At 35.9% G+C, this 19,746-nt stretch overlaps 1 protein-coding gene across 9 annotated transcripts in view; it reads left to right on the top strand.

The window, feature by feature from the left end:
* LOC136028739 (uncharacterized) overlaps positions 1–19,726 on the top strand; it is a 56,899-nt gene extending 37,173 nt beyond the window's left edge. For 5 of the 9 annotated variants that reach the window (XM_065706615.1, XM_065706616.1, XM_065706619.1 and 2 more), the window contains exons 6-7: positions 2,960–9,097; positions 19,379–19,725. In XM_065706615.1, the coding sequence (XP_065562687.1) occupies positions 2,960–9,097; positions 19,379–19,398 (6,158 nt within the window). In that variant the 3' untranslated portion in view covers positions 19,399–19,725. Of the gene's footprint in view, positions 1–2,959; positions 9,873–19,315 lie in introns of those variants that run through there. The other 4 variants (XM_065706620.1, XM_065706612.1, XM_065706611.1 and 1 more) reach the window with 3 other exon arrangements.
* Positions 19,727–19,746: the final 20 nt, after the last annotated feature.

Below are 19,746 nucleotides of genomic sequence, written 5' to 3'. Positions count from 1 at the left end.
TTTTTTATTAGTTTTTAGTTTTTTTGTAGTTTTTGCCTTTTTTTAGTTTTTTCAGTTTTTTTTTTAGTTTTTTATTGGTTGCCTTTTTTTAGTTTTTTCAGTTTTTTTTTTAGTTTTTTATTGGTTTTTACCTTTATTTTAGCTTATTTTTCAGTTTTTTCCTTTTTTTTAGTTTTTTTTAGTTTTTAGTTTTTTTAGTTTTTTACCTTTTTTTAGTTTTTTTAGTTTTTAGTTTTTTAGCTTTTTTATTTTTTTTATTAGTTTTTAGTTTTTTTTGTAGTTTTTGCCTTTTTTTAGTTTTTTTAGTTTTTTAGCTTTTTTATTAGTTTTTAGTTTTTTTTGTAGTTTTTGCCTTTTTTTAGTTTTTTTAGTATTTTAGCTTTTATATTTTTTTTATTAGTTTTTAGTTTTTTTTGCAGTTTTTGCCTTTTTTTAGTTTTTTCAGTTTTGACGTCACCTGATCCAGTTTTTTCAGGTGACGTCACCTGATCCACGATCCACAGATCCACAGACAACTTATTTTTATATATATAGATAGTTTTTTTTTTTTTTTTACTTATGTCCTGGTCGTCATTTATACTCCCTGTGTCCCGGTGCTGGCGACTCAGGGAATGGTCGATTAGCAATCACCATCAACAAAGCTCAAGGGCAATCATTAGAATCATGAGGTATAGATCTGAATACGGATTGTTTTCCCATGGACCATTATATGTTGCATGTTCAAGAGTCGGTAAACCTGGCAATCTATTTATATGCACAGACAATGGGACAGCAAAGAATGTTGTATATTCGTAAGTTTTACGTAGTTAAAAACATATATATATATATATATATATATATATATATATATATATATATATATATATATATATATATATATATATATATATATCTATCTATCTATCTATATTCACAGGTGGGACATAGGGACACAACTACAATGGCGCGTAACTAATATGGCGCGTAAAGACTTACGCGCGGGGGGGGGCTTGGGGGGGGGGCGCGAAGCGCCCCCACCAACTAGGTGTTGGGGTGGCGCGAAGCGCCACCCCAACAGCTAGTATATATATATATATATATATATATATATATATATATATATATATATATATATATATATATATATATATATAGCCATTGTTCAAAATACATAAAAAAAAATGAATCAAAACTTAGTTAACAAGTCAAAAAGAACAAATAAATGAAAAACAAGAAAAAAAACTTATTTGTTTTGAGGTTTAATGTTGCTCCTTACTTTCACTGGAAAAATATGTTTATTTTGTATTCAATCGTTTATTCATATCCACTCACGAATCTTTAAGGATGGGGAGGAGGAATTGTAATTGTTAAAATCTAGGTAGGAAGGGGATAAAGAAAATACTATTTTGTTCATTTTACCGGCTTAAGCTTTGACTGAAAAATAACAACTAATTTGCGTGATTCTTACTCACTCAAAATTTGATTGAGGAGCAACAGGTAAAAAAGGCGTGGTTCTTTGTCTTCCTTTTCAGACGACGCTATAAGAAAAGAGATTGTCTTGCAAAAATACGTGACACAAGTCAACCAACGCAGTTAAAGTAAACCCTTTAACACGAAAGTATAGGATCATAGTATCTGTTTTTATCTTTGGTCCAATTGCTGATAACCAAAAGCTGTTACTTCAAAGATTTTTTAATAATTTTAAAAATATGCGGTTTTCAAAGTCTTCTATTTTAATATTGACCTGCAAGTGAGAAAAGGAAATATAAGGACTTTTGTAATTAGTGGAAACTCTAATTGTCCTGCGCACAAAGAAAGTTGCTGAGAAACTGATCCGACCCTTTCACTGAGCGTGCTGATTGTGCCACAGGTCAATTCGGTCTTATAACTGTGATTTAATCTTTACTTACCCCATAAAAATTTAACAGAAAGAACAAGACTGGATTTGTATCATATAATAAGGAGGCCTCACCTTTAAAGTTTTTTTCTAGATTTATTCGACTTTGGGATTTATTATTTTTTGGTTCTTCCATATCCATAATGTTACGGATCAAATTAAATGAAAATAAATCAGGACAAAATGTAGTCACTAGGAAGACTTAGGCGTCCTTGCAGTTGTGTTTCCATCCAATTTAATGTTTTAATGATGTATCTGCTGATGATTTTTCTTATATTCCAGAAAAATTTGGTGAAAAGGAACTGTAAAGTTTAAAGTTTAGTTTTCTGTGGCACTGCATTTTTTTAGATGTAACAACAACAAAAAACAAATAATCAAAAATAGTATTTTTTTCTGTTGACTTGCTGTCTCTAGAACGTTGTTGCTCACATAAATAAAAGCAAAACAGAAGTACTTCAATTATGCAGGCAATTATAAGGAAATTTATTTTTAAAATCAATTTCGTGCCGTTAATCACTCTATTGAATTGAACATTTTAGATATTTTTAATACAAATGTTAAGAATTCTAGCCAGAGATTCGGCTATTGGGGAGTTTAGGAGATGTATGAGAACGTGAAAAGTATTTATAGTCTATATTGTGTTTCAGTTCTTTTGTATGTTGAAGCTTGATTTCGAGATATTTGCTGCAATAAATGGCCAAAAAATGTATTTTCTGATTATAAAACTAATATTGAAATTCTATTAATCTTATAAAAATTTAAAATACGGCAAGTAATATTGACATTGGTTTGCTAATGATTTTTTGCAATATGTCAAAGATTTCTAAATCGTTCATTACAATTTAAAGAACGGCTCTTTTGGGTGAAAAGTAAACATTCCTTTTTCGTCAAATTTCATAATTCTTTTTTTTTGTGCTCATAGCAAATTGCGCTTGCTTATGAAGTGCTCACTAACAATTGCTTATGTCTGTTAAAGATAATATGTCACTTCTTGTGTAATTTTTATGGTTGGACGCTACATCTTTACCCTGTTAAATTTATTGTATAATGGTGTGCTGTATTAATTTTTTCTTTTTTTTTTAGAAAACGCTGAGACTGGTATTGAAATTGCTAAAGTCGACGAAGAAATCAGAATCGCCAAAGAAACAGTGAAGTCCTGCAATGTTTTAAACACAGATTTACAAAGTCATTGGAGGAAATACAGCAATAAAGATAGGACGGGGCATGTCCCATCTGTTCTATCTGGGGATAGTTTCTGGCTCTCTAGCCCCATTTTTCTTGAACCTTTCAAGCATGGATTCAAAAGAGAATTAGTACATCGCAGTGTTGGTAGCACTTCAGATGTATATTACTTTCCACCTCAAGGAAAAAAACTACGGTCTTTAAACGAAGTTGCGTTTTTCTTGCAAAAAAATGATTATCCCTTAACTGTAGGAAATTTTACGTTCCAAAAGCTGTTAATTTCAGGAGATCCAGAGTTTGAAATCGCTCGTGACTCTTCTCTAAAACCGACAACTCACGATGTTTCAGCAATCCCTGCTTTTAAAATTAAAGCTGGAAGTAGCACCCTTACTGATACAAGGGAAACTGCTATTGAAAAATCTGCAGTCGCAGATACTCCTAAAAGAAACTCTCAGACTAAGAATGATGTTGATCATGCATACTCTTACTTTCCAACCACTCCCGAATCCAAAGCAACAATTTTGTCACTTAAGGAAAAACTTAGAAGAAGATCATCCCGCCTTGTTATTGATAAAGTCACCAGGGATCCAGATAACAAGTCTCTTAATAACCTAATTGGATTTACTAAGACTTACGTCAGAAGGAGAACAAGAGGTATAGATTTGACAGCACCCATAGCTAGGACCGAGAGTTCCTCCGAAGAAGAAATTTCTGTGCGACCTCGCAAACTCAGAATATTGGGATCCTCTAGCTCTAACCTTAGAAGCATTGACAAAGAAGAAGGACCTTCAATGGGAGGTAGTGCAATTGAAGTAAATGAGCTAAAAAATATAGCACCTTCTGGCAAAAAAAACAGTGCGTCTATTAGTGTTACCATTACTGATAATCCCTGTTCATCGACAAGCAGAGCATCAATGAAAGGTAGTATTATTAAAGTAAATACCTTGAAAAATGAAACACCCTGTGAAACAAAAAGTAAAACTAGTGATTTCATTACTGATGATCCCTGTTCGCTGTCAAGCAAACGTTCAACGGAAAGTAGTGTGATTAAAGTAAATACTTCGAAAAATGTATCACTTTCTGGCAAAAGAAATAATACTAGTATCCCTGTTACTAATAACACTTTTTCATCCATTAGTGTGAAAGATGTTGATATTGTAGATAAGCTTACATTGACGAGCAACGCCTCTGAAGTAAGTATCATAGACAATACTAGAGGAAATTCTAAAGAAAGAAGTGTTTCTTTAGATGATTCTGCATCTGCTGATGTAAATGCAGCATTTTTAACAGGACAAATGAGCGATGATTTGTCTGTAACCTTGCCAACTAAATATATATCTGCTGAAGTTTCAGAATCTATGCCTATTACAAATAAAGCCGTTAAGATAAACAGTAATCTCGAAGAATCATCGACTTTGAAGCACCGCAGTACTATATCTGTTCGTAAGCCAAGCTTTCTTTTTCCAGTTTCTTTCCCAGAATCTTACTTTGAACAGCGTTCTTCCGCAATTTCTAAAGTGTCAAAACCAATGCAGTCAAAATTATCAGTTCCTCCTTGTACTGCTTTTTGCCCAAGCGCAAAATGGGAAATTCCTACGCTGTCTTGTTCAAGGTGTTTCTGCCTTTATCACGCAGTATGCTTGGGATATTCCAAAGATGTTACGAAGCAATTTATCTGTCCGTCCTGTCAAATTCAGTCTGGAACGTCCTCAAACGGTATATCTAAGGATGGTTTGCATTTTCTCAATAACGGAGACTCATCAAACATTCCTGACAAAAAAAATGATATTGTGCGGTATGAATATGACAGTTCCACCATGTCTTTTCCTAAAGCAGTGAATTCTAAACCAGACTTAGCGGCGTCGCAAAGGACAGCCAAAGTAGGGCAAACTGCTAAACAGTCAAGTAAAGTAGGATTGTCTCATATCGAGAAAATGTATCTAAAGAAGACGCCAACTAGTGAGACAGATACTAAAGTTAGATTACATAGTTCAGTTTGTAGCAATGAAGTCAATGAAAGTAACAGAACCAAATTTAATTTGTGTTATATGCCCTACAAGACGCGTCCAAATAACTCTGGGCTCTCGATTCTCAGTAAATCAAGACTGCAATTACCATTTGAAAAGACATCAGGACCGGAAACAGGTGACCAGTCTAGTAATTATAGTGGCAAAGAATGCAGCACCAGTTCTTCTAAAAAAATAATATATGGCACGAAACCTCTTTTAAGAAAAGTATATGTACATAGAAATCGAGCCCCATTATCAAAAGAAAGTGATGAAGTTCTTATATTGGGGAAAACCGGTCCAACAACGGAAAGAATCAACTATACTGACGAAGTCTCTGAAGATAAAGGTGTCATTAAATGTTCTGGAAAAACAATAATGACAGGTTGTGATCTTGGAACAGCTCTGGCTATAAAAAGATCCTGTAAAGATTTGTTGGTTAGCCGTAATGCCCCAGCCAAGGAAAATCCTGGTTGTCTTTCAGAAAGAAATATCTCTACAGAAGAAGCAACAAAGGTAAAAAATGTTCTGCCTCTTTCAGAAATGGTGAAAATCCGAGAACACGACAACTTTTGTAGGAAATTGGTAACACCAGTTCCATCTCAAGATATGAAAACAAATTTTAAAACCTTCAACAGATCAAGCACCAGTGAGATTATAGTTGTAGACGGGTATAATTCATTGATCCAACAAAAAATTCGAGAAAACAAGGAAGCAGATCCGTTAGACTTTTCTCAAGAAAATGAAGAAGTAGATCCATTAGAAGTATGTGACAACGTTTTAGATCATGAAATGGAGAGTCAGTTTTGCAAAGAAGCTAGTAGATCAGTATTGTTCGAAACAAATCCTAAGATATCAGCTTCCGGCAGAACTACGGACCCAATTGTGGAAATTCATAGTATAGACAAAGTAGCCGAGCCCGGATCTACAGCTCAGCAAGTTGTGTCTAAGCTTCTTTGCCCATCTTCCCTACCACTCCCGGCCACTAAGAACAGAAAAATTGATTCAGACTATCAAGCTTTTGGGGAGACTAGTTCACAGTCAGATAAACGTGCATCACTACTAAAAAAGGCAAATTCCTTTTTTGTGGAAATTCCGAATAAAGATAAGGCTTCAAGATACTTGATTAGTTCAGGAACTAAATTACTTCTTGAAAATCACAAAGTTCAATTCAGTAGTGATCCTGGGCTTTCAAAATATCAAAAAGATGCTTCAGAAGTGTTGTATCATTCTTTTCACGGAAAGTGTGCTTTGAATAATTTTCAAAGCTCTAGTTTGACTGTAGATTCACAACAAAAGGGACAAGGAGTAAAAGCTGATGTACAACCCAAGTCAGATGTATTGGATGATAATCGTAAAATAGTAAGTGATACTTCTGAATTTTTACATATCATCGATGCTAATGAAGTACTACTATCAAAATTTTCAGAAACTCAGTATTGTGCTCTAGAGACACTAAGTGCTGTAATGGAGCGACTTCAGTCTGGAAAGACAGCTCCCTCCTCGCATTCATTAATAAAGTCAGTGGATGTATGTGTGCAAACAGGCACTGATGAAGTGGAGCTTCCTGTTAGCACTGTCCCAGCAATGTCAGCTGTGACCCAAATTTCTGGAAGTCAGACTATTGAACACATTCTGGACAGTCAGAACCGCTTGCGTCGCTTTATTGTTGTAAGTAATGCTATGTTTACCCCAGAACGGCCATGTGCGTTTACACCTTTTCCTGAATTTGCAGAGACAATTCCTGAATCAGCTCATGTTCCTGAAGTGTCAGCCACGTCTATGGCTAGTATTCAACAAACACGTAATGCAGAAGTAACACAAACAGGAGAAGCAATGACTTCGCCCTGGTACACTGATTTTGTCAACTCTTTGAACTATGCTTACAAAAGCTTACTTCGTGTTTTTAGTTTTCTTTCTCCAGTTGACAGAGGACAAGCGGCTTTGACCTGTAAATTCTGGTACAAAGTGGCAAGCGATCCGTCACTTTGGAAGCATATTGACACAAGTAAGCAGAAAATAAGGAATATTCGTAATTTTTTTACCCGTATGAGAAAGCTTGAAATTGAATCGATAGACCTAAGAGGTCTCGACAGAAAATTTCATTGCTCTCTTTTAGAGCACTTAAACCTGCCAGATGCGAAGAAACTGTTAATGTGCCCCTGTGAAGGTGAGGTCATTGAGAATATTTTTCGCTACTGCCATGACTTGGTACATTTAGATGCTAACGATGTTTCAGCGTCGTCTATCAACCTAAATTATATGAAGAAGCATTATAGGCTAGAAAAGTTAGTATTGAATTTTTCTACTGATGCAGAGGTTTCAAAATTGTCTTTCCTGAAAAAAATGCACAAAATGAAACACCTGAGTTTGCACGGTCTAACGAATATTTATGATGTGTCTTTTCTTGAGTTTATGCCTTCCTTAGAGTTTCTTAGTCTTGGAAGCCTATCTTCCTTAGATGAAAAGCTCTTCCAAGAATCCTCGCTGAGGAATATTAAACATTTAAAACACTTAAGTCTATCGGATGGACCGAATTGGGATGAAAATTTGTCAATTTTACGTAGCATCAGCTCCCTGGATCAACTTGTTACATTAGAAGTTGTGTATTTTAGAGTCCAATGTAGTGTGCGTCAGATTCTTAGTCTAGTTCCGAAATTACAAAAATTTCTTTTTGTACCTGTTATTTCTGTCAGCACAATGGCGACTGTATTTGGAGACCTGTTGGAATACCTACCAAATCTTTGTAATCTGAAACAGTTTTGCCTCATTCTCCCAGAAGAATGCACTCTTTTTGACGGCACACTAGTGATTCCAGGTGAAATAATAGACAGATTTAGCGGTGTAGTTTATGGTCAAGAGTCTGCAGCAAATACTGATGACCAGATGTTAAAGATGCCAGCTATTAGCGAGGGAAAAGAAGCTGCTCTTAAAGACAAGAAACATTGCGACGAAGAGTCTCAGAATGACATCATTGAAACGTCTCAAAGTGAAAAAAGCATAAGGTTGTTTTCTGCAGATGCTAATGAGCAAATGTTTGAAAAAGGTGAAATGAAGTTATTTCATAGTGAAGGAATGGCCGAGTTAAAGAAAAGTAATAAGAAATCTTTCCAGGTGCATAGAATGGAAACATCCCAAAGTGAAAAAGAACCTGCTGTGGATTGCAGCAAAAATAGTGAGCAAACAGCTCAATGCCAGCAAATTGACTTATCTCCAACTAATGAGGAGACCACACTAACCTCTAAGATAGCTTATGGTCAATCGAATCAGAATAAATCGTCTCAGATTGGCAGAGACCCTCCGTTGAGCTATGAAGAAATTGAGGGTGACAGGCTACAGGTACAAAGACGGGATATGTCTGAGACTGAAAAAAGATGTAATTTTACTTTCAAAACAATTTTTGAGCATGAGTCTCAACCACAGGGAATAAAAATGCCCAATACCGATGATGACTCTGTATTGAGTTACATAGAAAAAGAGGGTCATAACTTACGAATAGTGGAGGTAGATACGCCTCAGGCTGAAGAAAGGTGTACATTAAACTCCAAAAGTAAGTTTGACCAAACATTTCTAACAGAAGAACCTCAGCGTGAAAACGATCCTCTTGTAAGTAAAAAGAACAATGGAGAGCCAACTTTGGATATCGCTGCATCTTCATTTCAAAAGACCATAGGAATTTGTGAGAATAAAATCAGTGATGGTAGCACAGCGGATTTTAATGAAAAGACTAAAAAGATGAGCTGCATAACTAAGCAATCAGAAATATGTTCCAGTGATATGGTTAATGTTTCGAGCAGTATAATCGTGGAGAAGTGTACCAACAAATTGAATATCACAAATTCAAACTTACCGATTAGAAATCTACACAGAAATGCATCAGTAGATAATCTCTGTATTGTAACTGCTGATGAATTGTATAACTACTTTAAAATGATCTTGCCTTCTGTCGAGGTTTGTTTGATAATAGCAAATGAAGATATATTAAGAACTGTTAGTCTTCAAAACATTGATTGGAAAAACTGTTGCTTGTCTCGTAAGTCAGATTAGAGTTTCATACCGTCAATGCTTAATGTTTTTTATATTTATTGGTGTGTCTCTGTTTGTTTTTACCTACAAACTTTCTATTTTCTATAAGTAAACCTTTTTGTAAACGATAAAAATTTGAGTATAAAAATTGATATTTCAAAAATCAGACTAGTGAGTTTGAAAAAAAACGATCTGAGAGGGTCAGGCAAGTTTGACAACCAAAACTCGCCTCTGTGTAGTCTTTACAAGTCCTTACAAGTAGTCTTTACAAGTCTTTAGAAAGTTTCAAGTTTTAAAAATGAGATAAGGGGATCAGAATAATTACGAGTTTGAAAATTCTGTGAAGAAAAGAAAGAGAGACTAATTTGATTTGTCTTGAAGTTAATTTCAAACAAAAAGGAAACTATAGAAAGGGGTATTTTGATTATTCCTATCAGGTGTGCGTAAAGGAGTTTTGTGCGTGTGTTAGTGGGGGGAAAGGTCAGTTTGCCTTTGTCCCTTACCCCCTCCCTCCAGAATCTGACGATTTGTGTCCTTCTTTATTATAATGTTGCTTCGTTCGTATAAAGCTATTTTCCCCAGCTGAAGATAGTCTTTGAAATGTTTCTCTTTTTTGGGGAAATGGGCCTCACATATGATATTTTGATCTAACTGTCTTCCTTACTTAGTTCTATTCGTGTGACAGAAAACGAGTGTCCATCTTGATATTGTGTACAGTCTTTATCAAGTGCTTAAAAGTTTATGTTCTTTTGCTAATATATTTTATCAAGAAAAATTTTAAATATGTTGTTTTGGTGTTGCTTGGTTGTTCTACATTTGTTTTTTCATATGCACTAGGCTACACAAGCGTAACCCATGAATTTCCTTCAGTGAGGATTAAATTGGGCTATCTGGCAAGAATTTTTTAAATGTGTTAGAGGAGCATAAATTAGCCTAATATGAGTGTGGTTGACAACCTCAAAGATTTCTCAAGACCAGAATATAGGCTAGCTTATGCTTAAATGTTTAACTTTTAATTGGTACCCTACCCCGTTTAATTAATTCACTTCAATAGGTCTAGGTCTAAGTTTTTTCACTCTTGTTCTTGACACAACATCGTTTATTCGCGTGGAATGACTGACCCATCATTCAATGATGGGCCCATCTGCATTGAGTTTAAGGCAAGGCGATTGATTCAATTCATAAACTTAGACATTTGTAATAGGCCTAGTTAGGCTACAAACTTGACTGTCTGTGTTTCTGTTTTGGGTTTGACTGTCTACGCTTGTCCCCCCCCCCCCGTTCCACTAATGATAGGTTGACATCTGCGGGCACCAATGGTTGGCTTAGCCTTAAATGCTAAGAAAAGCTTACAGTGCTTGACGTTGTCAAGCCACAAAAACCTGGCTTTCTTTGCAACAAAGGCCTAGGCCTTACAACTACAATTTCTATAGTCTTGTGCTCTCCAAGTACAACCTAGGTCTAGGCCTATGTCTATCATAGCCTATAACTTAGGCCTACTGTGATATGTCGTAGTGGAACTGTCCTAGGCCATCATTCGTTCCAGTGCTGAGGTCCCAAGCTTCATCTGCCATCAGGAATGCTTAATTGCCTAAGATATGATATGATTTTTATCAGAAATTAAATAAAAAAAAAAATAATTTTTTTAGCTGAAAATAAGGAGCGATATTAAAACTTAAAACGAACAGAAACTACTCCGTATATGAAATGAGTTGTCCCCTCCGCAATCCCTCGCTCTTTACGCTAAAGCTTTTAATTGTTTTAAAAAGTAGAATTGTGGCAAAGAGTCAAACTTTAGCGTAAAGAGCGAGGGATTGCGGAGGGGACAACTCATTTCATATACGGAGTAATTTTTGTTCGTTTTAAGTTTTAATATCGCTCCTTATTTTCAGCTAAAAAAATTAGTTTTTTTAATTTAATTTCTGAACGTTTTTGAATTAATGCATGTTTGGTTTTGGCTCTCCGCACATAAATTATTAAAATGAAATTTGTATATTAATTCTTTTTTTGGCTAAATTGCTTTCTCTTAGTTTTGATCAGACGATTTTGAGAAATAAGGGGCGGAGAAGTAGGCCTAGTTGCCCTCCAATTTTTCGGTTACTTAAAAAGGCAACTAGAACTTTTAATTTTTAACGAACGTTTTTATTAGTAAAAAATATACGTAACTTAAGAATTAACTTACGTAACAAACTTTCATAACCTTATATTTTTATTATATATACGAGGGGGTTTGTATCCTCGTTAATAACTCGCTCTTTACACTAAATCGTAAGTTTTGTCCCAATTCTTTAAGAATGACCCCTGAATCAGAAAGGCCGTAGAATAAATAGTTGAAATTACTAAAAAATACTTTAGCATAAAGAGCAAGGTATTTATCTCCTCCTAAATACTTCGCTCTTTATGCTAAAGTATTTTTAGAACCCCTCATATGCGTAATAATCTCTGTTCGTTTTAAGTTTCAATGCTACTTCTTCCTTTCATTTGAAAAAACGTTTTCATGTTTATTGTTCATTGTTTTCTTATAGTAATGCTAGAGAATCCTGCGCCCTTGTCATTGAATTTTTCTTCCCCCGTGACAGATTCCTCCAAGGAAAGATCCTCCAATATAGCCCCCTCTCCTCAGCCCCAACCCCAAACAAAATAAAATCCCCCTGAAAACGTCTGTACACTTCCCAATAACCATTACTATATGTAAACACTGGTCAAAGTTTGTAACTTGCAGCCCCTCCCCCAGGAATTGTGGGGGAGTAAGTCATCCCCAAAGACATAGTTATTATGGTTTTCGACTATGCTGAACAAAATGGCTATAATTTTGATCCGTTGACTTTGGGGAAAAAATGAGCGTGGGAGGGGGCCTAGATGCCCTCCAATTTTTTTGGTCACTTAAAAAGGGTACTAGAACTTTTCATTTCCGTTAGAATGAGCCCTCTTGCGACATTCTAGGACCACTTGGTCGATACGATGACCCCTGGGAAAAAAACAAACAAATAAACACGCACCCGTGATTTGTCTTCTTCCAAAAAATACAAAATTCCACATTTTTGTAGATAGGAGCTTGAAACTTCCAAAGTAGGGCTCTCTGATACGCTGAATCTGATAGTGTCATTTTCGTTAAGATCCTACGACTTTTAGGGGGTGTTTCCCCCTATTTTCCTAAATAAGGCAAATTTTCTCAGGCTCTTAACTTTTGATTTGTAAGACTAAACTTGATGAAACTTATATATTTAAAATCAGCATTAAAATGCGATTCTTTTGATGTAGCTATTGATATCAAAATTCAATTTTTTAGAGTTTTGGTTACTATTGAGCCGGGTCGCTCCTTACTACAGTTCGTTACCACGAACTGTTTGATAGGGTTTCAAAAATTTTAAATCAAGATCAAAGAATTGCTAGTTCTTCAATCTCTGACTATCAATTTCGAACTGGCCGTTACAAGACCCAGACGAGGGCTTTAAATTTCCACTCTTTAACAATTCAATCACTGAAATAGAATATTGACTTTCAGAAGCAAGACTTGACAACAGAATTTTGACAAAGAAATTCATTTGATTCTTGGTAATTTCGTTTAACCGGAAGCTTCCCAGACTTACGGCAAAGGGAAGGTTGGGGGGACTATCCTGATGGAAGGATGACTGTCTATTTTGGTTCCACTGCCCTAGGAATGACGCACGGGCGGATAATAGATAGACATATTTATTAGAATATGAACTACCATCATTTTTATACGTCCTAATAAGGGGGGGGGGATTAATCCCAGAATTGCCTTTCACTCAATTGGAGTATCTGTCTTGGCTTTTTCTACAATTAGCCATGACTTGATTCCCACAATGTTGGAATAGATAAACTAAGATTAAGAATTACTCCCATAAAATGTTTTTTTAGTGTTTCAGTGGCAAATTAGCGAAAAAGGACGAATACCATATCTATCTACCCAAGTCCTGTTATATCTTCAGAGATGACGATTTCATGGCTTAAGGATGGGGAGAGAGGAAAAAAACGTAAAGAGAATTGGGTCTGTGTGAAATGTTGTGGGTCATGGAAGGAGGAGGAAGGAGGAATACTTCTTTTCCCAGGTCTACAACTTCTCGTTGTGATTTCAGAGCATATCAAGGACCCCCATGTTTAGGGCAATGGTCTTGAACTCGGTTGCTGAGTTTGAGGTAACTCGTATCATGAAGGCTCTTAAAACATCATCGTTTTCTGAGCCAGACAGAATTCCTACACAAGATTGTCCGTGGCATTCTACCTGCTATTCTGTCACAATTGGCTAGGCTTGTCAATCTGTTTTTCAAGATAGGATTTTTATGGCACTTGGTATTAACCAAGTGACATATAGCAATCGCAAATTCTGTCGGTCTGTCTTTCCTGGTTTTGCTACTTTAGGCCCTTCCAAGTAAGCTAGGACGATGAAATTTGGCAGGCGTATCAGGAACTGGACTAGATTAAATTAGAAAAAGTCTTTTTCGCGATTTGACCATCTGAGGGGATTGAGGGGTCGGTTAATTCGAAAAAAATTGAAAAAAAGAAGGATTTTTAGATTACGAACAGGTGATGGGATCTTAATAAAATTTTATGTTTGGAAGGATATCGTGTCTCGGAGCTTGTATTATAAATCCCGACCAGATCTGCTGAAGTTGGGGGGGCCTAAAATCTTGGAAAACGCTTAGAATGGAGCGATCGGGATGAAAATTGGTGAGAAAAATAAGCAGAAGTCCTAGATACGTGATCAAACAGTTCGTGGTAACGAACTGTAGTAAGGAGCGACTCAGCTCAATAGTAACCAAAACTCTAAAAAATGGAATTTTGATACCAATAGCTACATCAAAAGAATCGCATTTTAATGCTGGTTTTAAATATATAAGTTTCATCAAGTTTAGTCTTACCCATCAAAAGTTACGAGCCTGAGAAAATTTGCGTTATTTTAGAAAATAGGGGGAAACACCCCTAAAAGTCATAGAATCTTAACGAAAATCACACCATCAGATTCAGCGTATCAGAGAACCCTACTGTAGAAGTTTCGAGCTCCTATCTACAAAAATGTGAAATTTTTCTAGGCCCCCTCCCACGCTAATTATTTTCCCAAAGTCAAAGGATCAAAATTCTGAGATAGCCATTTTATTCAGTGTAGTCGAAAAACCTTATAACTATGTCTTTGGGGACGAATTACTCCCCCACAGTCCCCGTGGGAGGGGCAACAAGTTACAAACTTTGACCTGTGCTTACATATAGTAATGGTTATTGGGAAGCATACAGGCGTTTTCAGGAGGATTTTTTTGGTTAGGGGAAGGGGTTGAGAAGAGAGGGATATGCTGGGGGAACTTTCCATCGAGAATTTGTCATGGGAGAAGAAAATTTCCATGAAGGGAGAGCAGGATTTACTAGCATTATTTAAAAAAAAAAAAAAAACAGTTAAAAAATAAATGTGAAAAAGCTTTTTCAGCTGGAAGTAAGGAACAGCAATAAAACTTAAAACAAATAAAATTATTACCCATATGAGGGGCTCACCTCCTTCTAATACCTCGCTCTTTACGCTAAAGTATTTTTAGTAATTTCAACTATTTATTCTACGACTTTTGTGATTCAGGGTTCATTCTTAATGAATTGGGATAAAATTTAAGCTTTAGTGTAAAGAGCGAGGTACTGACGATGGGGCGAATCCCCTCATATATGTAATAAAAACATGAGAATACAAAAGTTCTTTACGTAAGCTAATTTATAAGTTACGTAAATCTTTTACCAATAAAAATATTCGTAAAAAATTAAAAGTTCTAGTTGCCTTTTTAATTAACCAAAAAATCGGAGGGCAACTAGGCTTCGTCCCCCGCTCTTTTTTTCTCAAAATCATTCGATCAAAATTATGAGAAAGCTATTTAGCCAAAAAAAAAATATATGCAAATTTCGTTTTGATTATTCCTCTGCGGAGAGCCAAAATCAAAACATGCATTGATTCAAAAACGTTCAGAAATTAACTAAAAAAAAAACAAGTTTTTTTAACTGGAAGTAAGGAGCGACATTAAAACTTAAAACGCACAGAAATTACTTCGTATATGAAAGAGGTTGCTACCTCATCAACGCCCCGCTCTTTATGCTAAATTTTTTTACTGTTTTAAAAAGAAGAATTGAGAGAAAGAGTCAAACTTTAGCGTAAAGAACGGGGCGTTGATGAGGTAGCAGCCTCTTTCATATACGAAGTAAACTTGTTTTTTTTGTGTTCCGTTGACTTTAGGAAAAAAATGAGCGTGGGGGTGGTTCTAGTTTACTCCGTATATGAAAGGGGCTTTTCCTTCTCAACGCCCCGCTCTTTACGCTAAAGTTTGACTCTTTCTCTTAACTCTACATTTTAAAACAGTAAAAAAAACTTAGCGTAAAGAGCGGGGCGTTGAGAAAGGAAAAGCCCCTTTCATATACGGAGTAAACTAGAACCACCCCCACGCTCATTTTTTTCCTAAAGTCAACGGAACACAAAAAAAAAACAAGTTTACTTCGTATATGAAAGAGGCTGCTACCTCATCAACGCCCCGTTCTTTACGCTAAGTTTGACTCTTTCTCTCAATTTTTCTTTTTAAAACAGTAAAATATTTTAGCGTAAAGAGCGGGGCGTTGATGAGGTAGCAGCCTCTTTCATATACGAAGTAATTTCTGTGCGTTTTAAGTTTTAATGTTGCTCCTTACTTTCAGTTCAAAAAACTTGTTTTTTTTTTATTTAATTGACATAACGGAACAGCTCTGCTCTGTTTGGGGGAGTTGGGGAAGGGGGTTAATTCTGAAAATTATAAAAAAGTGAGGTATTTTTAACTCACGAAGGAGTTGTCGGATCTTAATGAAATTTGAAGTTTGGAAGAATATCGTGTCTCAGAGCTCTTATTTTAAATCCTGACTGGATTCAATGACATTGGGGGGAATTGAGGGGGGAACCTAAAATCTCGGAAAACGCTCAGAATTGAGGGATCAGTATGAAACCTGGTGGTAAAAATAATCACATGTCCTAGATACGTGATTGACATAACCAGAGCGGATCCGCTCTCTTTGAAAGAGTTAGGGGGGGTAGTTCTGAAAAGTTAGAAAAAATGAGGTGTTTTTAACTTACGAAGGAGTGATCGGAACTTAATGAAATTTGATTTTTGGAAGGATATCGTGTCTCAGAGCTCTTTTTTTAATCCCGACCGGATTCAGTGACATTGGGGGGAGTTGGGGGAGGCCTAAAATCTTGGAAAACGCTAAGACTGGAGGGATCGGGATGAAACTAGGTGGTAAAAATAATCGTAAGTCCTAGATACGTGATTGAAATAACCTTGACGGATCCCCTCTCTTGGGGGAGGAGGGTTAATTCTGAAAAATTAAAAAATGAGTTATTTTTAAATTACGAAGGAGTGATCGGATCTTAATCAAATTTGATGTTTAGAAGGATATCGTGTCTCAGAACTCTTATTTTAAATCCGACCAGATCCGGTGAAGGGGAAGTTAGGGGGGGTGGAACCTAAAATCTCGGAAAACACTAGCAAAGCACAAGTGCTTGGAAACTAAGCACAAGTCTTAGATACGGGATTGACATAACCAGAACGGATCTGCTCTCTTTGGGGGAGTTCTTTTAATTCTAAATAAATTAGAAGAAATGAGGTATTTTTGACTTACGAAAGAGTGATCGTATCTTAATGAAATTTCATAATTAGAAGGACCTCGAAACTCAGATCTCGTATTTTAAATCCCGACCAGGTCCAGTGTCATTAGGGGGGGGGCGGAAATCTTGGAAAACGCTTAAAGCGGAGAGATCATGATGAAACTTGGTGGAAAGAATAAGCACAAGTCCAAGATAGGTGACTGACATAACCGGACTGGATCTCCTCTCTTTGGTGGAGTTTGGGGGGGGGGAGTAATTTGGAAAAAATTGAAAAAATGAGGTATTTGTTACTTACGAACGGGTGATCAGATCTTAATGAAGTTTTATATCTAGTAGGATTTTGTGCTTTAGAACTCTAATTTTAAATTTGACCAGATCCGGTGACATTGAAGGGAGTTGGAGGGGGAAAGCAAAATTAATGGAAAACGTGAAAATCGAGGTATCTTACTTGAGTGATCGGATCTTAATGAAACTTGATATATAGAAGAATCTTATGTCTCAGATGCTCTATTTTCAAATCGAATCGGATCTGGGGACATGGAAGGTTGGAGGGGGGAAGCAGAAATCTTGGAAAACCCTTAGAGTAGAGAGATCGGGATGAAACTTAATGGGAAGAATAAGCACAAGTTATAGATACGAGATTGACATAACTGGTACGGATCCTTTCTCTTTGAGGGAGCTGGGGGTTGTTAACTTGGAAAAATCAGAAAAATTGAGGTATTTTAACTTAAGAACGGGTGACCAGATCTTAATGAATTTTGATATTTAGAAGAAACTCATGTCTCAGAGCTCTCATTTCAAATCCTGGCCAGATTTCTTGACATTGGGGGAGTTGGAGGGGGAAACCGGAAATCTTTGAAAACGCTTATAAATGTCGTAGATAAGTGAAGTGCTTTGGCGAGTTTGGTGCTTCTGGACGTGCTAGGACGATGAAAATTGGTAGGTGTATCAGGCAGCTGCATAAATTGACTTGATAAAGTCCGTTTTCCTCGATTTGGCCATCTGAAGGGAGAGGAAAAATTAGAAAAACTGAGGTATTTTTAACTTACGAGTTGGTGATCGAATCTTAATGAATTTTGATATTTAGAAGGACTTCTTGACTCAGAGCTCTTATTTTAAATCTCGACCGGCATTAAGCCTCTGATTTTCCTTTTAAAGCAATCTATTGATTCTTAGAATTTCGCTAGAACTCATACCATATGAGCTCTTGGCTCATTCAACCTCGTGACAAGTGCCATATAAGCTCTTAGCTCTTGTTTTTCTTAACCTCTTAATCGAGCTAAGGTTATGGTGCTTTATAAAGTTGGGTCTCGGAGTGATCCTGCTAATTGTATTCCAGTTTCTATTTCATCTGGTTTTAGCTAAATTTTTGAAAGGCTAGGTTATCCAGACCTCTTAGTGTTTTGGACGCAAAAGAATTTTTGCATCATCTCCAGTTCGGATTCCAGGCGAATCACTATACAAAGCAAGCTTGCGCAACTCTCTTGAATTTCATTCATTCGGTAATAGATTCTGATTCCTCTTGCAATGATCGAGGTTAAGGTCTCGCGAAGTTTCGGTATCACTCGAAAACTTGGACACGCCTTTCCTAGGTCTATTCTAAAGCTTCTTCGTTTCTGCTTTCTCCGGTCATTTTCGTATTATCTTAATCTACGGATGTCTACTTTTCCTTTTACACTTTGGTCACTTTCTGTCGTGAATAATAAAGCAAGGCGTCTAGTTATGGACACAAATTATTTCTCACAAAAACTGTTCCTTAACCTACAATCTGTTTATATTATTTTTTTGTGCCACTTTGTCTTTCATCAGCTTCATGGCAATCTTCCAGAATCTCTTCAAAGAACTCCTGAGTTTATTTTTGATTTAGCTCCTTATAGACTTTGTTATTCACATTCATTCCTTCTACCCCTACTGTACGGTGATGTTTCAATCCCTTCACTGCTGATCAACAGGTATGGAATTCCTTACCTTCTTCAGTACAAAGATAAGACTTCTTTGGGACTTTTAGAAGGATTCTTAAGGACCATTTAGTGTGTAAATAATTTTTGTTTTTACTTTATTTATTTTCTTTTCTTTCCCTCTGTGGTTTTGATCTCTCCTGAGTATTTATTTCATAATGTATGGTGGTCTTCTCTGTCCTTTTACTCTCAGGTATCAGGTAGGGTTTCTTTTTAATCTTATATGTTGCTTGGCGATTGATTGAAAGCTCCTGGCCATGGAGCTTTTTGAGGTGGAATATGAATATTTTGATTCCAAGATATACTTATTGGTGAATTCTGAATACGCTCTGAACTCTGAAAAGTAATGTTTTTTGGGGGTTACTGATTAATATCTCCCCTCTTGCTCTTCATTCCTATCTTTATTCTTTAAAATTTTGGAAGTTATGATTTTTATTCAATTCATGCTTGTTGTTCCCAATATACTGAATATTTCTCTTAATAATCTAGCCAGTTTCAGAAACACTTAAATAGTCTCGAGATTGAAAATTAATAAGATAAAATGGTAACTCTCACCGTAAAACTAAAATATTCTCTCCATCCATAATCCTTTCTCTTTTTTACCGAGTTTAATAAATCCTTAAAATCTTCTTCTTTCATCTTTTTCCAGCTTCCGGGAAGTAGATCCCATTTTTGGTTTGGCTCAAGGCCTCACACAAGTAACTTCTCTCAGGCACCGACTTCAGCAGATAAGAGGGTGAACGATTCCAGTACAAAAACAATTCCCACTGTGCGAGATTTCCAAACTAAACGTCATGGACACCATTAGTTAACTGCAAAATGTCAACAGAATCATGATTGTTCCCAACTTATTAAATAGGTTTTTTATTATTTTTTAATTTTAGGGTCTTTTACTGTTTAATTTTTGTTTCATTAAAAAGATTTTAATCTAAATTTACAATTTATCATTGTTAAGTTATGAAGTTCTTTAATTATTAAATATTAAATTATTATTACCTACATTTAGTTCTTTTGATTTTCCTGCTGAAGATTTCTTGTTTTTTATGACCACTTTGACATTTTGGATATCAGTACCAAAAA

This window comes from Artemia franciscana, chromosome 7 (genome assembly GCF_032884065.1).
Source record: "Artemia franciscana chromosome 7, ASM3288406v1, whole genome shotgun sequence".
NCBI classification, from domain to species: Eukaryota; Metazoa; Arthropoda; class Branchiopoda; order Anostraca; family Artemiidae; genus Artemia; species Artemia franciscana.
This window is presented reverse-complemented; position numbering and strand designations above follow the sequence as displayed.